The sequence below is a fragment of the Sycon ciliatum genome, chromosome 13 (genome assembly GCF_964019385.1).
Source record: "Sycon ciliatum chromosome 13, ocSycCili1.1, whole genome shotgun sequence".
Lineage (NCBI taxonomy): Eukaryota > Metazoa > Porifera > Calcarea > Leucosolenida > Sycettidae > Sycon > Sycon ciliatum.
In genome coordinates, this window is record NC_088655.1 from 25,285,550 (window position 1) to 25,309,216 (window position 23,667).

Genomic DNA, 23,667 nt, shown 5'->3' on the forward strand with positions numbered 1-23,667 from the left:
TGAAGTTCTCCCATCCTTTCCAAATTATTATTATTATTATTATTATTTGAAACTTTGACAAGTGCCTTATTTTGACTGGATGTGTGTTTGCGTGGATACTTACGACCCAACACGTACCTTCGTTATTAAATTATTATTATTATTATTATTAGCATCGCTGGCTTCAAGCGAAGGTCCCTGGTTCGAGTCCTGGTGGTGACAGTCAATTTTTTCTTCAGACTTTTCCCGTTTGTCTCTTCCCCTCAAACCAGTTAATATTTTTTGACTTGGGGCTCCCCGCGTGCTAGTTTGTACGTGAAGTGTGGGGGGTTACAGTGAGGGCTGCGTCCCATCCGCCTGTGTGGATTCACAGGAAGTGTGAGTTACAAAGTCTGAAGAAAATGTTGAACGGCACGAAGGTTCTCACATCGTACAAACTTAGTAGCATTCTGCCATACGATTTTCTTTCCTTGGCTGTAAATCAAGGTGGGGCGCTCTCGCGAGACGGGGCGCTCTGGCGGTACTTTACGGTAGTTCCAACAAATCTACGAAGCATTAACCTACACCCCTCCAACTTGAAAGACTCAGGTGCGGAAAGTTCCAATGAGGGGAATGGATGTGCCACGAAAATGTGCACGGGCTACGTGCCTCGGCGACAAAGAATTTCGAACGTTACGGGATGATGATGGCGAGACTAGTAACACCATTGGACAAACTGATCTAACGAGAACTCGAAAACGCAAGGCAACTTGGGAGGCACAAAGGTATGTACAAATACGTCAACAGGGGAAGGTAAGCGAAGACAAACTGTCACAAACCGAAAGTACGTCGTGCGAAACCACTTGCTCATGTACAAAACTTGTCCATCATCGTTACATCAACATGGAGTTTAGTGATTAATTCGGGGTGTCCATACCAACTTTAGCATTACTGCACTGTGTAGGATAAAGTCATCCAAAATCACCAAAAAATGGGAGCTAACCAGAGCCATACATGATCGTTTTTGTATGAATGGAATGCTGTACTCGATCTGATGTGCTGTCATTGTGCAGAACACCCTTGTCAGGGAGACGTGAAACTCTATTACCTGGCTAATTCTCCCTCGTCAGAAGGTCGCACTATGAAGGAGGCTCAGGATGCATGTCAGGAGAGGGCAACTGACGTGCCAGGACCGCTACTTAAGCCCTGCATGCAAGAGTTCCTCCAACTCATCGTTGTTGATAAAGCTCAGTGCGAACAGCCCGATTCTTCCCCTTACGAATACGCCACGTGCGTGATCAAGGCGTTCAGAAGTGGAATTGCCTGGTTTGGATTCACCCGTTCCGGATACGACCAGACGGCCCTTGCCACAGATGGGGTATCATACCCTACTGACACGCTGCTTCCAAAAACCATCTGTACATCAGGCTGAGTGGAAACCGCGATTGTTTGCATGGAGTTCCGCATGTAGTTCACGGAACTCAGTCCACCACATCCGCATGTTTTCCTTTGTGCACTAATGTTAAGTCAATATGCTGCTTACTAGTACATAAATTCTCTTTGCTAATTATACGTACAGCTGTTGTCGGTTGCTAATGAAGCTGATGTTGTATTGCAATCTTACCTGATCATACCTGATCAACTCACATTGAACAGGCGATGAGATCGCTCACTGACCTACATTGTATGTATCTATTATTGCAATAATAATGAACGAATCCGAGGTCTTTTATGAGGTCTGGTACTCCGCTTAGTTGATTATTGTTATTGCCGCTCCGGTGTCTATCTCAAACACAACAGGATTGCCAGCAAGACTCACACTCCACCTATAAGGATCCACGTTGGAACGCACATGACCCGAGCAACTGGTGTGGTGCAGCTCAACGCTGTATTCCGCCGTCTGGTCAGGTGATGCGAACTCAGAGGCTCTCTGCTCAGAAAACTGACGCACAGCCTTCGTCCGGCATACCTTTGCGAAATGATTCGACCTGCTGCAGGACTTGCACGTCTTGCCCCATGCTGGGCAATCCGAGCGGTTGTCGTGCCATTTCCCCCCGCATCCGCTACATTTGCGAACGGTCTTACTGGAAGGACTGGGCTGGTCACGACTTGATGGGTGTCGCCTCTCCACCTTATTGACTTGGGGATGTTCAGGCTTGCTGAAGCTGCTGGCCCCGGCCATGGCTGCCACAGACGACATTGTGACTTCCACTGACTGTGCATAAGTAAGGAGGTCTGCCAATGACATGCTGCTCTCCCTGAAAGCCTTTTCACGTACCTTCGACGACACACAGTGCTGTACGACCTGAGACTTTAGCTCTGTGTCCATATCTGCAAACTGACAGTGCTTGCCCAAACGCCTAAGACGAGTTACGTAGCTATCAAGGGTCTCCGACTGAGATTGTTTCTCACGGCGGAACAAGGAGATCTCGTATTCCCTATTGCGCTTCGGACTGAAGTGAGCCGTCAGAGCATCCTTCAAGTCGTCGTAACTTGTAATACTACTGCTGTCAAAGGTGAGGTAGACATCAAACACCTCCTCACCGCCACCGTGCAAGAGCTGGGCTCTCTGCCGCTGGTCTTCCGTGATGTTTGCAGCAATCAAATAATTATCGAAACGAGCCAGCCATTTCTCCCAACGAGGGCCAACTGACTCAGGCGGTTCCAGATCAAACGGGTTCAATGATTTTACTGTGCTCATCATGGCAGCTGAATCAAGAACTTCGTCGCCAAATATTATGATCACACCAGAGCAGTTCAGGACAAGGCAAAAGGGAACTGTTGACTTTAACATCAAAGCTAGAACGCCGAACTAGAACGACAGGGAAGCTCAGCAGCACAACGGAAATGCATGCGCGGCTGATACAAACTTAGAGTAGAGGAGTAGAAAGATAATGATCTATCACTTGAGGTAGCTCACTAGTAAGGATATCACACAATGTATGTGATGACATGCGCTAGCCAAACGTGCCTGCCGGTGAGCTGTGTACCTTGTAAAAATACCCCAAAAAACAGCTTTGTGAAGAAGCATTGAACAGAATGCTTTTGAAAAAGGCGCAACTTTCCTCAAGAGCCCTATACTTGCTCAAGTGGAGTCGGTTAACGTATGCACACAAATGGTGTTGCTATATATGGCCTCAGTGTAGCGACTTGTCTTTACGATCTTCCTATAACCTACGTTTTAAAAGTCGATATCCAGGAGGACTGAGGAGCTGGGGAGCTCAAAATCCCATTTTAGAGTAAAATTCTGAGATGGTTTCCCTTCATAGGGGCACTAAAACAAGAAATTGTTCTTTGCTGCCATACTGTACAAGTACAAATTTGCGTTCACGAAATCGTTCGTTATATCACTCCACCAGGAGATTTATTACGTACTAAATTCCGTTTTTGGTCGAGGTCTGTCACCCCGAACGTTCAGAAAAAAACTTCAGTTTGGCACAAACTTTAGTGACTTCATGCCTCCTAATGAATATAGCGAAAGATAATTCCAAACGAAATTTTGTACTTATCCAGTAGTCAATAGGTCAGTTAAATCATGGTAGTACACTCAGATGTCTCTTATCCGGGCACCTTGGGACCGGGCACTGCCCGTATCTCAGATTTGCCCGTATCTCAGATTTGCCCGTATCTCAGATTTGCCCGTATCTCAGATTTGCCCGTATCTCAGATTTGCCCGTATCTCAGATTTGCCCGTATCTCAGATTTGCCCGTATCTCAGATTTGCCCGTATCTCAGATTTGCCCGTATCTCAGATTTGCCTGTATCTCAGGATAACTCATCTACCATGTACTGTATCATAATAATAATTATTATTATTATCATTTATTAAGAAATTTATTTGGCAGGCATTGCACATGTTCAGGTTACAGGAAGAATCCATTGATAAAAATGTGTGGATTTCACAGGTTGGTAGTGACAAAAAAAGCACTTGCGCATACAAAAAAAGTTCAAATCCCCCAATTTCCAAGCTTTTTTGCCATAGGAACTCGAGCTGAAGGTGCCCGGTAGAGAGACGTGCCCGTATCTGAGGCGTCCGGATAAGAGACATTCGGGTGTACTAGGTTCTTCATTTGACCAGGCGAGAGTCTTTTCAGGAGTACTGTGAAAGCCATTATTCTAACCAGGCGCATATATAACGATTTCCCAAAATCGACTAGTTCACGTGTACCAAAGGTAACGATTTTCACTCATTCTCAACGCTCAATAGGACAGTATATGTATCGATTTCTGTATAACGATGTCTATTTACACGACAGATTTCTCCTCGTTAACTCGTTAGAGTTAGCACTTCGTCATATATATGGCTTTTACAGTAACATTTCCTGCTATCGTGGAGTGTGGCAGGTGAACTGTTCATGCAGTCGTCGGCAAGCGTCATGTGGTCCCGTCTCGTCAAATACAAACAAATCTACAACTGCTAAAACGAGAAATTCTGATGAACACATGTGGTTGACTTACTCAGATTGAAAGCACATGCCACAGTGTGCATTTGTCGTGCGACATGCCACTTCGCTCTCTCCTTGCTGTCATGCAAAGTGTAGCTGGGTGATGCCACATTGAGTGGTTGTTCATCATATTTCTCTACCCATGGCTTGTTTCCCTTGGCTGGAGAACCTCCCCTCATTGTAGTCAAAGCGTGATTTAGGCAGTCGACCTCATCACCTCCAGCGGGTAACCGTCCGCCTAGGCGCCTGCACTGCTCCTTCGCCTGTGACAAAGTTGCCGTATTGGCATACACAGCAATGTGAGCTCTGCTTTTCTCACACATGTAGCTACTCTCTATGCACAGAAAACAGCCCGTACACATATACACATACAGACACATTTGAGCGAGAAGGAGGGAGATATGTACTTCCTCCAGAAACAAAAACTTTGTTACTTTCTTGCACTAAATTCCCATGCACAGAAAAGAGCAAGTGCACATAAACACGTACAGACAGATTTGAGCGAGAAGGAGGCAGATATGTGGATAAAGCATTGGGTGTGTAGGCACGCATATGTATAACAATTACATTATCCTAGTTCCGTTGTGCGAGCGTGGATTTATTTAAAAAAAACAGTGAAGAGAACCGCTCAGGCCCACACGTGCACGCAAACACATACACGCACATGCCTATGCACACATACCCGCGCATGCATGCATGCTCGCGCGCACACACACACACACACACACACACACACACACACGCACACAGACATCAGAATAAACAATAACAAAACAGCAAGGAGAGTAGGGGGTGCAAAGCAAGCCTGTGCTGGTGAGGCAAGCGAACAACACTGACCTATGGTTAAAGTAGCTTACCCGATTCAAGTTCACACACAACCTTGTGCTTGGGTGCTGGGTCAGATGTTAGATCATAAAGTTTTTCGTCACTCGCATACTGTAAATGGCCGTGTTGGCTGGCCAACCAGGCAAAGCTGCCCCTGGGACGCAGGAAGTCCTGCACGCACGAGGTCTTAGATGCGATCTTTGCATTGAACGTCTTGCAATGTAAGGTTGCTTTGGCAAATGTCATATCCACGGGGAAATACTTGATGATAGTCGATGGGTGGTAGGGACATCTGATTCCGGCTGTCCAGTTTGAAAAAGAGCACGCACACGCACACGCACGCACGCACACCTGCCCTGTCCTGTCCTGTAGAGCCACTGCCACAGGGGTCACGTGGGCCCCGGAGGGGCATCAGAGAGGAAGATGGAGCACGCAGCCTGATGACGCCGTAGATGGTGGGGCAAACGGAACCGGCGAGAACACACGCATACATGGCTGAACGAATTACGCTGCTGGGCAGTCGGGCGCGGGCCAGTCCTCGAGCACCGGTGACGACCGCGGCCTTGCACAGACCGAAAGCAGCGGGCACACACGCACACACACACACACACACACACACACACACACACACACACACACACACACACAAGCATGCCTCAGACCTTAGACATGCCCATCGCGGAAGCAATGATAGCGAACAGCTATGACACACACACAAGCACACACACACACATACACACACACACGCACATCCATGTTGAATACCTACGGTAGAATATTTTTCGGAAATCAGCTTTATTGTTTTACCAACAAACAAGTCGAGGTCAATATCCTATTTATCACGATTCGGTCCTTCGGCCCTTTCTATTTTCTATAAATTTTCATGATTGCCATATCCCCTAAATTTGATTCTTGGGAGCTATTATAGCCATTTTAGTATAGCTTTGTACCATAGTGTACACAGGATGTTGCATAATTTAGGTTCAAGACTGTAAGAACAACATAGTTCAGCATCTGCGGCACAGTGGCTGGGTGGTATATGCGGTTGCTTAAGATAGATACTTTTGTGGGTTCGAATTCTGCTTGTTCTCTTCCTTTGTCTTCTTTCTTTCAAATTTTCTTGCTGAAGTGGAGAGAAATTTTTTAAGTCCCTACAAAGTCGAAGGATTTCAATGCCTGAGTGGTCGATATAAACAGTCGATACAAGCGGTCGATATTACGGCAATATGGGTAATATAGGACCAGCCAAGGATCACACGAATTAAGGTCGATTCATACGTCATTTCGAGTACCGGAAAAGCGTTGCAAATAAAGTTGATCTGAGCTCAACTATTTCCTGTACGCGAAATGAAGTATGAATCGGCCTTAAAGGGGAAGTTAAGGCAAAAATTAAAATTTCACCAGTTGTAGTCTTCGGGGTGCTGAGTCGAATGGTCTTGGTCCGAGAAAGCTGAGACCTTCCGTTCCTACTTGAATCCCAATCGAACTCGCGCACTTCCACCGAAACTGGGTGACTGCGCCCTACTAGATGGGGATTTGTATGCAAAATGTCACTAAAAGCGCCATTTCGTTCTTATAAAAGCACGCATGACCACGATTGGCCCATATGTTGTAGTCTTTTGGACGCTGAGTCGACTGGTTTTGGTCCGAAAAGGCTGCGATGCAGCGTTCCTCCTTTATTCCCAATTGAACATGGTTGAACAAGCGGTCACGTGCTCCTGGGTGCCCAAATCACCTGGTCACCACGCTAGCGGGCGACAACTTTCACACCAAGATTCAACTCGAGTTCAACTCGAGTGACAGGACTGCACCCAAAAAAGGTCAAACAGGCTAGTAAGTTGTACCCTGCAGGCACGGTGACCAGGTGACTGGTGTACGCAGGAGCACGTGACCACTTGTTCGACCATGTTCGATTGGGAATAAAGGAGGAACGCTGCATCGCAGCCTTTTCGGACCAAAACCAGTCGACTCAGCATCCAAAAGACTACAACATATGGGCCAATCGCGGTCATCCGTGCTTTTATAAGAACGAAAGGGCGCTTTTAGTGACATTTTGCATACAAATCCCCATCTAGCAGGGCGCAGTCACCCAGTTTCGGTGGAAGTGCGCGAGTTCGATTGGGATTCAAGTAGGAAGGGAGCGTCTCAGCTTCCTCGGACCAAGACCATTCGACTCAGCACCCCGAAGACTACAACTGGTGAAATTTTAATTTTTGCCTTAACTTCCCCTTTAAGGCTTTGTTTACATAAGGTGTTTCAATCAGGGTTGAGTTCGGGCCAAGTTTCAACCCGGGTTGAGTCGGGCCAAGTTACAACCTGCCATGAACACCGATTGACTGCCATGTTTACATGACGCCCTGCGCTTGACCCGAGTTGAATATTTGCCCCGGGCTGATTCCAACCCTCCCCCAAGGAGAGGACTGAAATCAACCCGGGCAAGAAATCGTACTAAGGGGAGGGTTGAAATCAACCCCGAGTCAGAAATCGCACTAACGTACTTCTTTGTGTGTCTCGTGCCAGGTTTGAATCACTGCACATGCAAATTTCGCGCGAAAGGATTCAAGTGACCATACAGGACTCTAGAAGTGGACTTTTGGCAGCAAATCAGTAATTTACCTGGGTCAACTGTCTTCATGCAAACACACACCTATTTTTCCATCATAAAGACTTTCAACCCGGGCTGAACTCGACCCGGGTTCAAAATTCTCATGTAAATGCAGCCTTAGTGGATGGCAATATAGAAGAGTGATGAACCCGATGCGCTAAGGTTTATATTTCACGTAAAAGCGTACTAGTGGAATGTATTCTACTTATGCTGACCGTCTTACAAACTGACAGTCAACTCCTCTTAGGCCAGCTTTAACCCCGGGGCAACGGTATATATGGGGTTTATACGAGGTTTATATTGAGCTGGGGTTTATATGCCCAATATAAATCAGGAGCATGATGGAGAAGTTGCCTGGACGTTTGTATGAAAGGTCAATAAAACGACTCCCACAAGCAGCATACCGTCTAACACATCTAGAGAAGAATACAATCTACAGCTCTGGGTGGAATGAATAGAACGTATCAACCAAAAGAGGAAGTTTCTACCAAGATCTGATAGGTCAAAAGCAGACGTCACCCTGCTTTTCCCTGTGAAACAACTGGCCAAAACTCGGCACCGGGAAAAAAACAATACCAAACCCAAAGCCCACGTAAAAGTGGAAAAAAACTGTGGCAATAGGGGTGGGGTGGAATTCTATCGTTGTCATACTATTGTCATACTTACGTATAGTTGGCGAGGCATCAAAGAACGAGGCTGTACATACAGGAGAGCAGAAAATGAGCTTTACTATTATTATTGTAGAAAGGAAAAGGACATATGGATACGAGTTAAGAGTAACTCTCCATCACTGTATCTCTCCATCACTGTGCCTAGTTATTGTACTTTCTGACTGTATATAGTATCATGTTACAGTGATGGAGAGTTACTCTTAACTCGTATCCATAATGTCCTTTTCCTTTCCACATTTATTTATGGCTCAACATCCGAGTTTCAAATTGCACACTATTATTATTATTATTATTATTATTATATCTCCACCAAGCTCTCGCAGCCTTATCCCCTCGTGATGGGAAAGCTGCGGACGGACCTGGCTTTCAGCCTTGTCCGCGACTCCGTCCTGATGGTTCGTGGGAGTCGCCGTGCATTCCGTGCACCTGGTCTGGCGGCGGATGTGGATGCTGTTTCTGTGGAGGCCCGCATTCCCGCCACTACGTGACGCTAAGTCCTCCTGGGGTTTGCCGCTCTCCGGTCCTCTTTCATCCCGTTCTCCCCTCTTTTTTGGGGATTCTTTGTACTTCGCCTTTCTTGTTTTCCTTGTTCCTTTGTTTTTTGTAGGACAGATTTTTGGTGTACTGATTTCGGTCGTTGTTGTGTCTGACTCTATTCCCAATATCTAATTCTGTGGTTGGTTTTCCAACTCATTGGGTTGTAGTTTCCATCATGAGTTTGATTCCATCGTGAGTTTGATTCCATCGTGAGTTTTGATTCTATTTGCTATTTTTCGTTCCATTTTTGAGCTCATATTTTATTTTCCTGATTTCTTCTCCAGTGTATGTTGTATTGCATTTTAATACATTGTGTTAATTTTTGCCCGTAAAAGAGGCTTGCACCATTATTATTATTATTATTATTATTATTATTATACTCATAAAAAGGACACACTTCAGGCTCATTACAAACATCTTGAAAGTTTTTGTCTTCACAAGTATACTTTCAAGCCTTCTCATCAGGTGAAATACAGGCAAGGGAAAAGGAACAGGAACAGTGGATGAAATACAGTAAGAAGGTGGTAAAACAGCGCAAAAAGAAAGAAAGAAAGAAAGAAGATAGCTAAAGTAAACAGCGAAAATTGCAATAATGACACAAAGGTGCAAATGCGAGAAAACTCAATAAGCGCGACATGTAGTGCGACAACAAGAGACAACCACTGGACCGTTAGTTACATGTATGTCCAGTGGTTGTCTCTTGTTGTCGCACTACATGTCGCGCTTATTGAGTTTTCTCGCATTTGCACCTTTGTGTCATTATTGCAATTTTCGCTGTTTACTTTAGCTATCTTCTTTCTTTCTTTCTTTCTTTCTTTTTGCGCTGTTTTACCACCTTCTTACTGTATTTAATCCACTGTTCCTGTTCCTTTTCCCTTGCCTGTATTTCACCTGATGAGAAGGCTTGAAAGTATACTTGTGAAGACAAAAACTTTCAAGATGTTTGTAATGAGCCTGAAGTGTGTCCTTTTTATGAGTATTATCGCATTTTTGTCTCAGAGGAAACTGTATTATTATTATTATTATTATTATTTTACAAGAAGTCGGAGGCGGATAATACTTTAGTAACGAAGGTACGTGTTGGGTCGTAAGTATCCACGCAAACACACATCCAGTCAAAATAAGGCACTTGTCTAAGTATCCGAACGTTTTCGGTCCCTTCTCATCAAGGATTATACAGGGAATGGCTCAAGTTGGAAAGACTAAAACTTATATAGCGTAAAGATATGAGATAACAACACTCGTGACAAGGTGGAAAAAGTATCAAGTTCAGTACGACACAAAAACTCGAAGGAAATAATAATAGCGACAAGAACATAGTGAGCAAATTAAGTTACATTGTTAACACCTCGACGAGGAGTAACACCAAACAATTGTAGCGACAACACATTTTCTTTCTGTACTCAAAGTTCAGGATCTAACTTACGGATATACATAGCTTCTAACACAGCCAGATGCAACGCACATCTACCACGTGACAATATTGAGAACACATTATCACTGTACAACTCACGACAATTGGTACGGGCTGACAGATGTTGCTTAATGGACGAAGTGCAATTCTTAGCTCCGTTGGGTGTAGTCTCCTCCAATGTCCCGTCATCTCGCCTCTTCGCGGCATCACCACTATCCGCCTCTTTGCTTTTCCGCGGCCTTCCACGTTTTCTGACACCAGCCGTTGTGTGCGCTATGCCCAGTGTCCTTTCAGCTACGTCTCCTCCATTGCGGATTTCTATTGATCTTCTTACTCCAACTTGTCCGGTGCTCGATATTGAGGTTCGTTTTCGCGGTCTACCACGTTTTCGAATATTGACTGTTGTTGTCACTTCCGTTGTCGTTGTACGTGCGTCCTCACCAGTCCGTATTTTTACTTGGCTTCGCGTAACCCTTCCCGACGCAGACAGATCCTTTGTCAATTTCGGTGGTTTACGTGTCGGTCTTTCACCATCTTTCACGCTGTTCTCAGCTGGACCCTGCGCTATACACGCGGAGGAGGACGGGCATGCAGTGATATCTTCACAGGAAGGGGAAGATCCACCGATGGACTGGACAGCACATTTTGGAGGACGATAACGGCGAGGACGACACTCACGCGCATCAAGCGGAACAAAACTTAACGGCACATGTTGACGAATGCGCACGCCCAGGGGCTGAAGGGTTCTACCTACATACCGATCTTCACATTGTCGGCATTGAAAGAAATAGATAAGGTTACTTTTACTAAGGGTAGGTAGAACATCCTTCTTCACACTGAACGCACGCACTGTCCCAAATATGACGTACAGCTTGACGCACGGATAAGATGGACATACGATACCACGAACATCCTTCTCCACGCGCGCAGAACCGGCGCCAACCCAGGGTAAACGGAGCACCACTGGGCAAAGGTCAGGTCCAAATTGGATCGGCTTGTCTGTCGCCGGTTTTTCGTTGATAAGCTTGGCCAGAAATTCCTTTGGATAGCCGTTGTTCGTAAATATTGACGTCAGTCTGTCTAATTCGTCCTGCAATAGATGAGGGGAACATATTCTATGCGCACGATAAACTAGCGCTTTCACAAGATGTTTCTTCGATTTCGTTGGAGTATAGCGAAGGATGTTCTACCTACCCTAAGTAAAAGTAACCTTATCTATTTCTTTCAATGCCGACATTGTGAAGATCGGTATGTAGGTAGAACCCTTCAGCACCTGGGCGCGCGCATTCGTCAACATGTGCCGTTAAGTTTTGTTCCGCTTGATGCGCGTGAGTGTCGTCCTCGCCGTGGTCGTCCTCCAAAATGTGCTGTCCAGTCCATCGGTGGATCTTCCTCTTCCTGTGAAGATATCACTGCATGCCCGTCCTCCTCCGCGTGTATAGCGCAGGGTCCAGCTGAGAACAGCGTGAAAGATGGTGAAAGACCGACACGTAAACCACCGAAATTGACAAAGGATCTGTCTGCGTCGGGAAGGGTTACGCGAAGCCAAGTAAAAATACGGACTGGTGAGGACGCACGTACAACGACAACGGAAGTGACAACAACAGTCAATATTCGAAAACGTGGTAGACCGCGAAAACGAACCTCAATATCGAGCACCGGACAAGTTGGAGTAAGAAGATCAATAGAAATCCGCAATGGAGGAGACGTAGCTGAAAGGACACTGGGCATAGCGCACACAACGGCTGGTGTCAGAAAACGTGGAAGGCCGCGGAAAAGCAAAGAGGCGGATAGTGGTGATGCCGCGAAGAGGCGAGATGACGGGACATTGGAGGAGACTACACCCAACGGAGCTAAGAATCGCACTTCGTCCATTAAGCAACATCTGTCAGCCCGTACCAATTGTCGTGAGTTGTACAGTGATAATGTGTTCTCAATATTGTCACGTGGTAGATGTGCGTTGCATCTGGCTGTGTTAGAAGCTTTGTATATCCGTAAGTTAGATCCTGAACTTTGCGTACAGAAAGAAAATGTGTTGTCGCTACAATTGTTTGGTGTTACTCCTCGTCGAGGTGTTAACAATGTAACTTAATTTGCTCACTATGTTCTTGTCGCTATTATTATTTCCTTCGAGTTTTTGTGTCGTGCTGAACTTGATACTTTTTCCACCTTGTCACGAGTGTTGTTATCTCATATCTTTACGCTATATAAGTTTTAGTCTTTCCAACTTGAGCCATTCCCTGTATAATCCTTGATGAGAAGGGACCGAAAACGTTCGGATACTTTGACAAGTGCCTTATTTTGACTGGATGTGTGTTTGCGTGGATACTTACGACCCAACACGTACCTTCGTTACTAAATTATTATTATTATTATTATTCAAAGGATCAGTCGGGGAAGTGAACTGCCTGAAAAGAGAAAAGAACGCCAGACCCACCAGGACTCGAACCTGGGACCCTGCTTGTCATGAGCAATGCTCTAACCACTGAGCTATGGGACCAGGCTGAACCTAGAAGGCGCTGACAAGTTTTTCACTCCAAAGGCAGCTCACAACACGTGCCACACATACTGATGGCACTTGGGTCTTTTTCCCTCCCCCAGGGGACCAACCACGGTCAGTTTCTGGAAACTACCAGAGGTGAAAGAAAGTGATTAAATTTGGAAAGGATGGGAGAACTTCAAATTCAAAGGATCAGTCGGGGAAGTGAACTGCCTGAAAAGAGAAAAAAACGCCAGACCCACCAGGACTCGAACCTGGGACCCTGCTTGTCATGAGCAATGCTCTAACCACTGAGCTATGGGACCAGGCTGAACCTAGAAGGCGCTGACAAGTTTTTCACTCCAAAGGCAGCTCACAACACGTGCCACACATACTGATGGCACTTGGGTCTTTTTCCCTCCCCCAGGGGACCAACCACGGTCAGTTTCTGGAAACTACCAGAGGTGAAAGAAAGTGATTAAATTTGGAAAGGATGGGAGAACTTCAAATTCAAAGGATCAGTCGGGGAAGTGAACTGCCTGAAAAGAGAAAAAAACGCCAGACCCACCAGGACTCGAACCTGGGACCCTGCTTGTCATGAGCAATGCTCTAACCACTGAGCTATGGGACCAGGCTGAACCTAGAAGGCGCTGACAAGTTTTTCACTCCAAAGGCAGCTCACAACACGTGCCACACATACTGATGGCACTTGGGTCTTTTTCCCTCCCCCAGGGGACCAACCACGGTCAGTTTCTGGAAACTACCAGAGGTGAAAGAAAGTGATTAAATTTGGAAAGGATGGGAGAACTTCAAATTCAAAGGATCAGTCGGGGAAGTGAACTGCCTGAAAAGAGAAAAAAACGCCAGACCCACCAGGACTCGAACCTGGGACCCTGCTTGTCATGAGCAATGCTCTAACCACTGAGCTATGGGACCAGGCTGAACCTAGAAGGCGCTGACAAGTTTTTCACTCCAAAGGCAGCTCACAACACGTGCCACACATACTGATGGCACTTGGGTCTTTTTCCCTCCCCCAGGGGACCAACCACGGTCAGTTTCTGGAAACTACCAGAGGTGAAAGAAAGTGATTAAATTTGGAAAGGATGGGAGAACTTCAAATTCAAAGGATCAGTCGGGGAAGTGAACTGCCTGAAAAGAGAAAAAAACGCCAGACCCACCAGGACTCGAACCTGGGACCCTGCTTGTCATGAGCAATGCTCTAACCACTGAGCTATGGGACCAGGCTGAACCTAGAAGGCGCTGACAAGTTTTCTACTTGTCAGCGCCTTCTAGGTTCAGCCTGGTCCCATAGCTCAGTGGTTAGAGCATTGCTCATGACAAGCAGGGTCCCAGGTTCGAGTCTTGGTGGGTCTGGCGTTTTTTTCTCTTTTCAGGCAGTTCACTTCCCCGAATGATCCTTTGAATTTGAAGTTCTCCCATCCTTTCCAAATTATTATTATTATTATTATTATTATTTGAAACTTTGACAAGTGCCTTATTTTGACTGGATGTGTGTTTGCGTGGATACTTACGACCCAACACGTACCTTCGTTATTAAATTATTATTATTATTATTATTAGCATCGCTGGCTTCAAGCGAAGGTCCCTGGTTCGAGTCCTGGTGGTGACAGTCAATTTTTTCTTCAGACTTTTCCCGTTTGTCTCTTCCCCTCAAACCAGTTAATATTTTTTGACTTGGGGCTCCCCGCGTGCTAGTTTGTACGTGAAGTGTGGGGGGTTACAGTGAGGGCTGCGTCCCATCCGCCTGTGTGGATTCACAGGAAGTGTGAGTTACAAAGTCTGAAGAAAATGTTGAACGGCACGAAGGTTCTCACATCGTACAAACTTAGTAGCATTCTGCCATACGATTTTCTTTCCTTGGCTGTAAATCAAGGTGGGGCGCTCTCGCGAGACGGGGCGCTCTGGCGGTACTTTACGGTAGTTCCAACAAATCTACGAAGCATTAACCTACACCCCTCCAACTTGAAAGACTCAGGTGCGGAAAGTTCCAATGAGGGGAATGGATGTGCCACGAAAATGTGCACGGGCTACGTGCCTTGGCGACAAAGAATTTCGAACGTTACGGGATGATGATGGCGAGACTAGTAACACCATTGGACAAACTGATCTAACGAGAACTCGAAAACGCAAGGCAACTTGGGAGGCACAAAGGTATGTACAAATACGTCAACAGGGGAAGGTAAGCGAAGACAAACTGTCACAAACCGAAAGTACGTCGTGCGAAACCACTTGCTCATGTACAAAACTTGTCCATCATCGTTACATCAACATGGAGTTTAGTGATTAATTCGGGGTGTCCATACCAACTTTAGCATTACTGCACTGTGTAGGATAAAGTCATCCAAAATCACCAAAAAATGGGAGCTAACCAGAGCCATACATGATCGTTTTTGTATGAATGGAATGCTGTACTCGATCTGATGTGCTGTCATTGTGCAGAACACCCTTGTCAGGGAGACGTGAAACTCTATTACCTGGCTAATTCTCCCTCGTCAGAAGGTCGCACTATGAAGGAGGCTCAGGATGCATGTCAGGAGAGGGCAACTGACGTGCCAGGACCGCTACTTAAGCCCTGCATGCAAGAGTTCCTCCAACTCATCGTTGTTGATAAAGCTCAGTGCGAACAGCCCGATTCTTCCCCTTACGAATACGCCACGTGCGTGATCAAGGCGTTCAGAAGTGGAATTGCCTGGTTTGGATTCACCCGTTCCGGATACGACCAGACGGCCCTTGCCACAGATGGGGTATCATACCCTACTGACACGCTGCTTCCAAAAACCATCTGTACATCGGGCTGAGTGGAAACCGCGATTGTTTGCATGGAGTTCCGCATGTAGTTCACGGAACTCAGTCCACCACATCCGCATGTTTTCCTTTGTGCACTAATGTTAAGTCAATATGCTGCTTACTAGTACATAAATTCTCTTTGCTAATTATACGTACAGCTGTTGTCGGTTGCTAATGAAGCTGATGTTGTATTGCAATCTTACCTGATCATACCTGATCAACTCACATTGAACAGGCGATGAGATCGCTCACTGACCTACATTGTATGTATCTATTATTGTAATAATAATGAACGAATAAAAGACCTCGGCGAAGCCGAGGTCTTTTATGAGGTCTGGTACTCCGCTTAGTTGATTATTGTTATTGCCGCTCCGGTGTCTATCTCAAACACAACAGGATTGCCAGCAAGACTCACACTCCACCTATAAGGATCCACGTTGGAACGCACATGACCCGAGCAACTGGTGTGATGCAGCTCAACGCTGTATTCCGCCGTCTGGTCAGGTGATGCGAACTCAGAGGCTCTCTGCTCAGAAAACTGACGCACAGCCTTCGTCCGGCATACCTTTGCGAAATGATTCGACCTGCTGCAGGACTTGCACGTCTTGCCCCATGCTGGGCAATCCGAGCGGTTGTCGTGCCATTTCCCCCCGCATCCGCTACATTTGCGAACGGTCTTACTGGAAGGACTGGGCTGGTCACGACTTGATGGGTGTCGCCTCTCCACCTTATTGACTTGGGGATGTTCAGGCTTGCTGAAGCTGCTGGCCCCGGCCATGGCTGCCACAGACGACATTGTGACTTCCACTGACTGCGCATAAGTAAGGAGGTCTGCCAATGACATGCTGCTCTCCCTGAAAGCCTTTTCACGTACCTTCGACGACACACAGTGCTGTACGACCTGAGACTTTAGCTCTGTGTCCATATCTGCAAACTGACAGTGCTTGCCCAAACGCCTAAGACGAGTTACGTAGCTATCAAGGGTCTCCGACTGAGATTGTTTCTCACGGCGGAACAAGGAGATCTCGTATTCCCTATTGCGCTTCGGACTGAAGTGAGCCGTCAGAGCATCCTTCAAGTCGTCGTAACTTGTAATACTACTGCTGTCAAAGGTGAGGTAGACATCAAACACCTCCTCACCGCCACCGTGCAAGAGCTGGGCTCTCTGCCGCTGGTCTTCCGTGATGTTTGCAGCAATCAAATAATTATCGAAACGAGCCAGCCATTTCTCCCAACGAGGGCCAACTGACTCAGGCGGTTCCAGATCAAACGGGTTCAATGATTTTACTGTGCTCATCATGGCAGCTGAATCAAGAACTTCGTCGCCAAATATTATGATCACACCAGAGCAGTTCAGGACAAGACAAAAGGGAACTGTTGACTTTAACATCAAAGCTAGAACGCCGAACTAGAACGACAGGGAAGCTCAGCAGCACAACGGAAATGCATGCGCGGCTGATACAAACTTAGAGTAGAGGAGTAGAAAGATAATGATCTATCACTTGAGGTAGCTCACTAGTAAGGATATCACACAATGTATGTGATGACATGCGCTAGCCAAACGTGCCTGCCGGTGAGCTGTGTACCTTGTAAAAATACCCCAAAAAACAGCTTTGTGAAGAAGCATTGAACAGAATGCTTTTGAAAAAGGCGCAACTTTCCTCAAGAGCCCTATACTTGCTCAAGTGGAGTCGGTTAACGTATGCACACAAATGGTGTTGCTATATATGGCCTCAGTGTAGCGACTTGTCTTTACGATCTTCCTATAACCTACGTTTTAAAAGTCGATATCCAGGAGGACTGAGGAGCTGGGGAGCTCAAAATCCCATTTTAGAGTAAAATTCTGAGATGGTTTCCCTTCATAGGGGCACTAAAACAAGAAATTGTTCTTTGCTGCCATACTGTACAAGTACAAATTTGCGTTCACGAAATCGTTCGTTATATCACTCCACCAGGAGATTTATTACGTACTAAATTCCGTTTTTGGTCGAGGTCTGTCACCCCGAACGTTCAGAAAAAAACTTCAGTTTGGCACAAACTTTAGTGACTTCATGCCTCCTAATGAATATAGCGAAAGATAATTCCAAACGAAATTTTGTACTTATCCAGTAGTCAATAGGTCAGTTAAATCATGGTAGTACACTCAGATGTCTCTTATCCGGGCACCTTGGGACCGGGCACTGCCCGTATCTCAGATTTGCCCGTATCTCAGATTTGCCCGTATCTCAGATTTGCCCGTATCTCAGATTTGCCCGTATCTCAGATTTGCCCGTATCTCAGATTTGCCCGTATCTCAGATTTGCCCGTATCTCAGATTTGCCCGTATCTCAGATTTGCCTGTATCTCAGATTTGCCCGTATCTCAGGATAACTCATCTACCATGTACTTTATCATAATAATAATTATTATTATTATCATTTTTTAAAGAAATTTATTTGGCAGGCATTGCACATGTTCAGGTTACAGGAAGAATCCATTGATAAAAATGGGTGGATTTCACAGGTTGGTAGTGACAAAAAAAGCACTTGCGCATACGAAAAAAGTTCAAATCCCCCAAATTCCAAGCTTTTTTGCCATAGGAACTCGAGCTGAAGGTGCCCGGTAGAGAGACGTGCCCGTATCTGAGGCGTCCGGATAAGAGACATTCGGGTGTACTAGGTTCTTCATTTGACCAGGCGAGAGTCTTTTCAGGAGTACTGTGAAAGCCATTATTCTAACCAGGCGCATATATAACGATTTCCCAAAATCGACTAGTTCACGTGTACCAAAGGTAACGATTTTCACTCATTCTCAACGCTCAATAGGACAGTATATGTATCGATTTCTGTATAACGATGTCTATTTACACGACAGATTTCTCCTCGTTAACTCGTTAGAGTTAGCACTTCGTCATATATATGGCTTTTACAGTAACATTTCCTGCTATCGTGGAGTGTGGCAGGTGAACTGTTCATGCAGTCGTCGGCAAGCGTCATGTGGTCCCGTCTCGTCAAATACAAACAAATCTACAACTGCTAAAACGAGAAATTCTGATGAACACATATGGTTGACTTACTCAGATTGAAAGCACATGCCACAGTGTGCATTTGTCGTGCGACATGCCACTTCGCTCTCTCCTTGCTGTCATGCAAAGTGTAGCTGGGTGATGCCACATTGAGTGGTTGTTCATCATATTTCTCTACCCATGGCTTGTTTCCCTTGGCTGGAGAACCTCCCCTCATTGTAGTCAAAGCGTGATTTAGGCAGTCGACCTCATCACCTCCAGCGGGTAACCGTCCGCCTAGGCGCCTGCACTGCTCCTTCGCCTGTGACAAAGTTGCCGTATTGGCATACACAGCAATGTGAGCTCTGCTTTTCTCACACATGTAGCTACTCTCTATGCACAGAAAACAGCCCGTACACATATACACATTCAGACACATTTGAGCGAGAAGGAGGGAGATATGTACTTCCTCCAGAAACAAAAACTTTGTTACTTTCTTGCACTAAATTCCCATGCACAGAAAAGAGCAAGTGCACATAAACACGTACAGACAGATTTGAGCGAGAAGGAGACAGATATGTGGATAAAGCATTGGGTGTGTAGGCACGCATATGTATAACAATTACATTATCCTAGTTCCGTTGTGCGAGCGTGGATTTATTTAAAAAAAACAGTGAAGAGAACCGCTCAGGCCCACACGTGCACGCAAACACATACACGCACATGCCTATGCACACATACGCGCGCATGCATGCATGCTCGCGCGCGCACACACACACACACACACACACACACACACGCACACAGACATCAGAATAAACAATAACAAAACAGCAAGGAGAGTAGGGGGTGCAAAGCAAGCCTGTGCTGGTGAGGCAAGCGAACAACACTGACCTATGGTTAAAGTAGCTTACCCGATTCAAGTTCACACACAACCTTGTGCTTGGGTGCTGGGTCAGATGTTAGATCATAAAGTTTTTCGTCACTCGCATACTGTAAATGGCCGTGTTGGGTGGCCAACCAGGCAAAGCTGCCCCTGGGACGCAGGAAGTCCTGCACGCACGAGGTCTTAGATGCGATCTTTGCATTGAACGTCTTGCAATGTAAGGTTGCTTTGGCAAATGTCATATCCACGGGGAAGTACTTGATGATAGTCGATGGGTGGTAGGGACATCTGATTCCGGCTGTCCAGTTTGAAAAAGAGCACGCACACGCACACGCACGCACGCACGCACGCACGCACGCACACCTGCCCTGTCCTGTCCTCTAGAGCCACTGCCACAGGGGTCACGTGGGCCCCGGAGGGGCATCAGAGAGGAAGATGGAGCACGCAGCCTGATGACGCCGTAGATGGTGGGGCAAACGGAACCGGCGAGAACACACGCATACATGGCTGAACGAATTACGCTGCTGGGCAGTCGGGCGCGGGCCAGTCCTCGAGCACCGGTGACGACCGCGGCCTTGCACAGACCGAAAGCAGCGGGCACACACGCACACACACACACACACACACACACACACACACACACACACACACACACACACACAAGCATGCCTCAGACCTTAGCCATGCCCATCGCGGAAGCAATGATAGCGAACAGCTATGACACACACACAAGCACACACACACACATACACACACACACGCACATCCATGTTGAATACCTACGGTAGAATATTTGTCGGAAATCAGCTTTATTGTTTTACCAACAAACAAGTCGAGGTCAATATCCTATTTATCACGATTCGGTCCTTCGGCCCTTTCTATTTTCTATAAATTTTCATGATTGCCATATCCCCTAAATTTGATTCTTGGGAGCTATTATAGCCATTTTAGTATAGCTTTGTACCATAGTGTACACAGGATGTTGCATAATTTAGGTTCAAGACTGTAAGAACAACATAGTTCAGCATCTGCGGCACAGTGGCTGGGTGGTATATGCGGTTGCTTAAGATAGATACTTTTGTGGGTTCGAATTCTGCTTGTTCTCTTCCTTTGTCTTCTTTCTTTCAAATTTTCTTGCTGAAGTGGAGAGAAAATTTTTAAGTCCCTACAAAGTCGAAGGATTTCAATGCCTGAGTGGTCGATATAAACAGTCGATACAAGCGGTCGATATTACGGCAATATGGGTAATATAGGACCAGCCAAGGATCACACGAATTAAGGTCGATTCATACGTCATTTCGAGTACCGGAAAAGCGTTGCAAATAAAGTTGATCTGAGCTCAACTATTTCCTGTACGCGAAATGAAGTATGAATCGGCCTTAAAGGGGAAGTTAAGGCAAAAATTAAAATTTCACCAGTTGTAGTCTTCGGGGTGCTGAGTCGAATGGTCTTGGTCCGAGAAAGCTGAGACCTTCCGTTCCTACTTGAATCCCAATCGAACTCGCGCACTTCCACCGAAACTGGGTGACTGCGCCCTACTAGATGGGGATTTGTATGCAAAATGTCACTAAAAGCGCCATTTCGTTCTTATAAAAGCACGGATGACCACGATTGGCCCATATGTTGTAGTCTTTTGGACGCTGAGTCGACTGGTTTTGGTCCGAAAAGGCTGCGATGCAGCGTTCCTCCTTTATTCCCAATTGAACATGGTTGAACAAGCGGTCACGTGCTCCTGGGTGCCCAAATCACCTGGTCACCACGCTAGCGGGCGACAACTTTCACACCAAGATTCAACTCGAGTTCAACTCGAGTGACAGGACTGCACCCAAAAAAGGTCAAACAGGCTAGTAAGTTGTACCCTGCAGGCACGGTGACCAGGTGACTGGTGTACGCAGGAGCACGTGACCACTTGTTCGACCATGTTCGATTGGGAATAAAGGAGGAACGCTGCATCGCAGCCTTTTCGGACCAAAACCAGTCGACTCAGCATCCAAAAGACTACAACATATGGGCCAATCGCGGTCATCCGTGCTTTTATAAGAACGAAAGGGCGCTTTTAGTGACATTTTGCATACAAATCCCCATCTAGCAGGGCGCAGTCACCCAGTTTCGGTGGAAGTGCGCGAGTTCGATTGGGATTCAAGTAGGAAGGGAGCGTCTCAGCTTCCTCGGACCAAGACCATTCGACTCAGCACCCCGAAGACTACAACTGGTGAAATTTTAATTTTTGCCTTAACTTCCCCTTTAAGGCTTTGTTTACATAAGGCGTTTCAATCAGGGTTGAGTTCGGGCCAAGTTTCAACCCGGGTTGAGTCGGGCCAAGTTACAACCTGCCATGAACACCGATTGACTGCCATGTTTACATGACGCCCTGCGCTTGACCCGAGTTGAATATTTGCCCCGGGCTGATTCCAACCCTCCCCCAAGGAGAGGACTGAAATCAACCCGGGCAAGAAATCGTACTAAGGGGAGGGTTGAAATCAACCCCGAGTCAGAAATCGCACTAACGTACTTCTTTGTGTGTCTCGTGCCAGGTTTGAATCACTGCACATGCAAATTTCGCGCGAAAGGATTCAAGTGACCATACAGGACTCTAGAAGTGGACTTTTGGCAGCAAATCAGTAATTTACATGGGTCAACTGTCTTCATGCAAACACACACCTATTTTTCCATCATAAAGACTTTCAACCTGGGCTGAACTCGACCCGGGTTCAAAATTCTCATGTAAATGCAGCCTTAGTGGATGGCAATATAGAAGAGTGATGAACCCGATGCGCTAAGGTTTATATTTCACGTAAAAGCGTACTAGTGGAATGTATTCTACTTATGCTGACCGTCTTACAAACTGACAGTCAACTCCTCTTAGGCCAGCTTTAACCCCGGGGCAACGGTATATATGGGGTTTATACGAGGTTTATATTGAGCTGGGGTTTATATGCCCAATATAAATCAGGAGCATGATGGAGAAGTTGCCTGGACGTTTGTATGAAAGGTCAATAAAACGACTCCCACAAGCAGCATACCGTCTAACACATCTAGAGAAGAATACAATCTACAGCTCTGGGTGGAATGAATAGAACGTATCAACCAAAAGAGGAAGTTTCTACCAAGATCTGATAGGTCAAAAGCAGACGTCACCCTGCTTTTCCCTGTGAAACAACTGGCCAAAACTCGGCACCGGGAAAAAAACAATACCAAACCCAAAGCCCACGTAAAAGTGGAAAAAAACTGTGGCAATAGGGGTGGGGTGGAATTCTATCGTTGTCATACTATTGTCATACTTACGTATAGTTGGCGAGGCATCAAAGAACGAGGCTGTACATACAGGAGAGCAGAAAATGAGCTTTACTATTATTATTGTAGAAAGGAAAAGGACATATGGATACGAGTTAAGAGTAACTCTCCATCACTGTATCTCTCCATCACTGTGCCTAGTTATTGTACTTTCTGACTGTATATAGTATCATGTTACAGTGATGGAGAGTTACTCTTAACTCGTATCCATAATGTCCTTTTCCTTTCCACATTTATTTATGGCTCAACATCCGAGTTGCAAATTGCACACTATTATTATTATTATTATTATTATTATTATTATATCTCCACCAAGCTCTCCCAGCCTTATCCCCTCGTGATGGGAAAGCTGCGGACGGACCTGGCTTTCAGCCTTGTCCGTGACTCCGTCCTGATGGTTCGTGGGAGTCGCCGTGCATTCCGTGCACCTGGTCTGGCGGCGGATGTGGATGCTGTTTCTGTGGAGGCCCGCATTCCCGCCACTACGTGACGCTAAGTCCTCCTGGGGTTTGCCGCTCTCCGGTCCTCTTTCATCCCGTTCTCCCCTCTTTTTTGGGGATTCTTTGTACTTCGTCTTTCTTGTTTTCCTTGTTCCTTTGTTTTTTTGTAGGACAGATTTTTAGTGTACTGATTTCGGTCGTTGTTGTGTCTGACTCTATTCCCAATATCTAATTCTGTGGTTGGTTTTCCAACTCATTGGGTTGTAGTTTCCATCATGAGTTTGATTCCATCGTGAGTTTGATTCCATCCTGAGTTTTGATT

General features: G+C 46.1%; 2 protein-coding genes across 2 annotated transcripts; both read right to left on the reverse strand.

Moving 5' to 3' along the window:
• Nucleotides 1-1,708: 1,708 nt before the first annotated feature.
• LOC135829319 (uncharacterized) lies at nt 1,709-2,662 on the reverse strand. Its single transcript, XM_065341724.1, has one exon. It carries the CDS (start codon nt 2,660-2,662, stop codon nt 1,709-1,711), a length of 954 nt encoding a protein of 317 aa, XP_065197796.1.
• A 1,698-nt stretch (nt 2,663-4,360) lies between these two features.
• LOC135829940 (uncharacterized) lies at nt 4,361-22,933 on the reverse strand. Its single transcript, XM_065342331.1, has 6 exons — nt 22,897-22,933; nt 19,640-19,909; nt 18,798-19,118; nt 8,500-8,529; nt 5,261-5,530; nt 4,361-4,737 (listed from the first exon to the last, which is right to left on the reverse strand). The coding sequence occupies exons 2-6, from the start codon at nt 19,851-19,853 to the stop codon at nt 4,376-4,378; spliced, it is 1,197 nt and encodes a 398-aa protein (XP_065198403.1). The 5' UTR covers nt 19,854-19,909; nt 22,897-22,933; the 3' UTR covers nt 4,361-4,375.
• Nucleotides 22,934-23,667: the final 734 nt, after the last annotated feature.

Excerpts from the sequence above, each read along its gene's own strand:
- LOC135829319 (XM_065341724.1), bottom strand. The coding sequence starts at position 2,662 with ATGATGAGCACAGTAAAATCATTGAACCCGTTTGATCTGGAACCGCCT.
- LOC135829940 (XM_065342331.1), bottom strand. The coding sequence starts at position 19,853 with ATGACATTTGCCAAAGCAACCTTACATTGCAAGACGTTCAATGCAAAG. Across the intron at positions 19,119-19,639 it reads TGTGTGTGAACTTGAATCGG|AGAGTAGCTACATGTGTGAG; the intron begins GTAAGCTACTTT and ends TTCTGTGCATAG. Across the intron at positions 5,531-8,499 it reads TGATGCCTCGCCAACTATAC|CCGGAATCAGATGTCCCTAC; the intron begins GTAAGTATGACA and ends CAAACTGGACAG.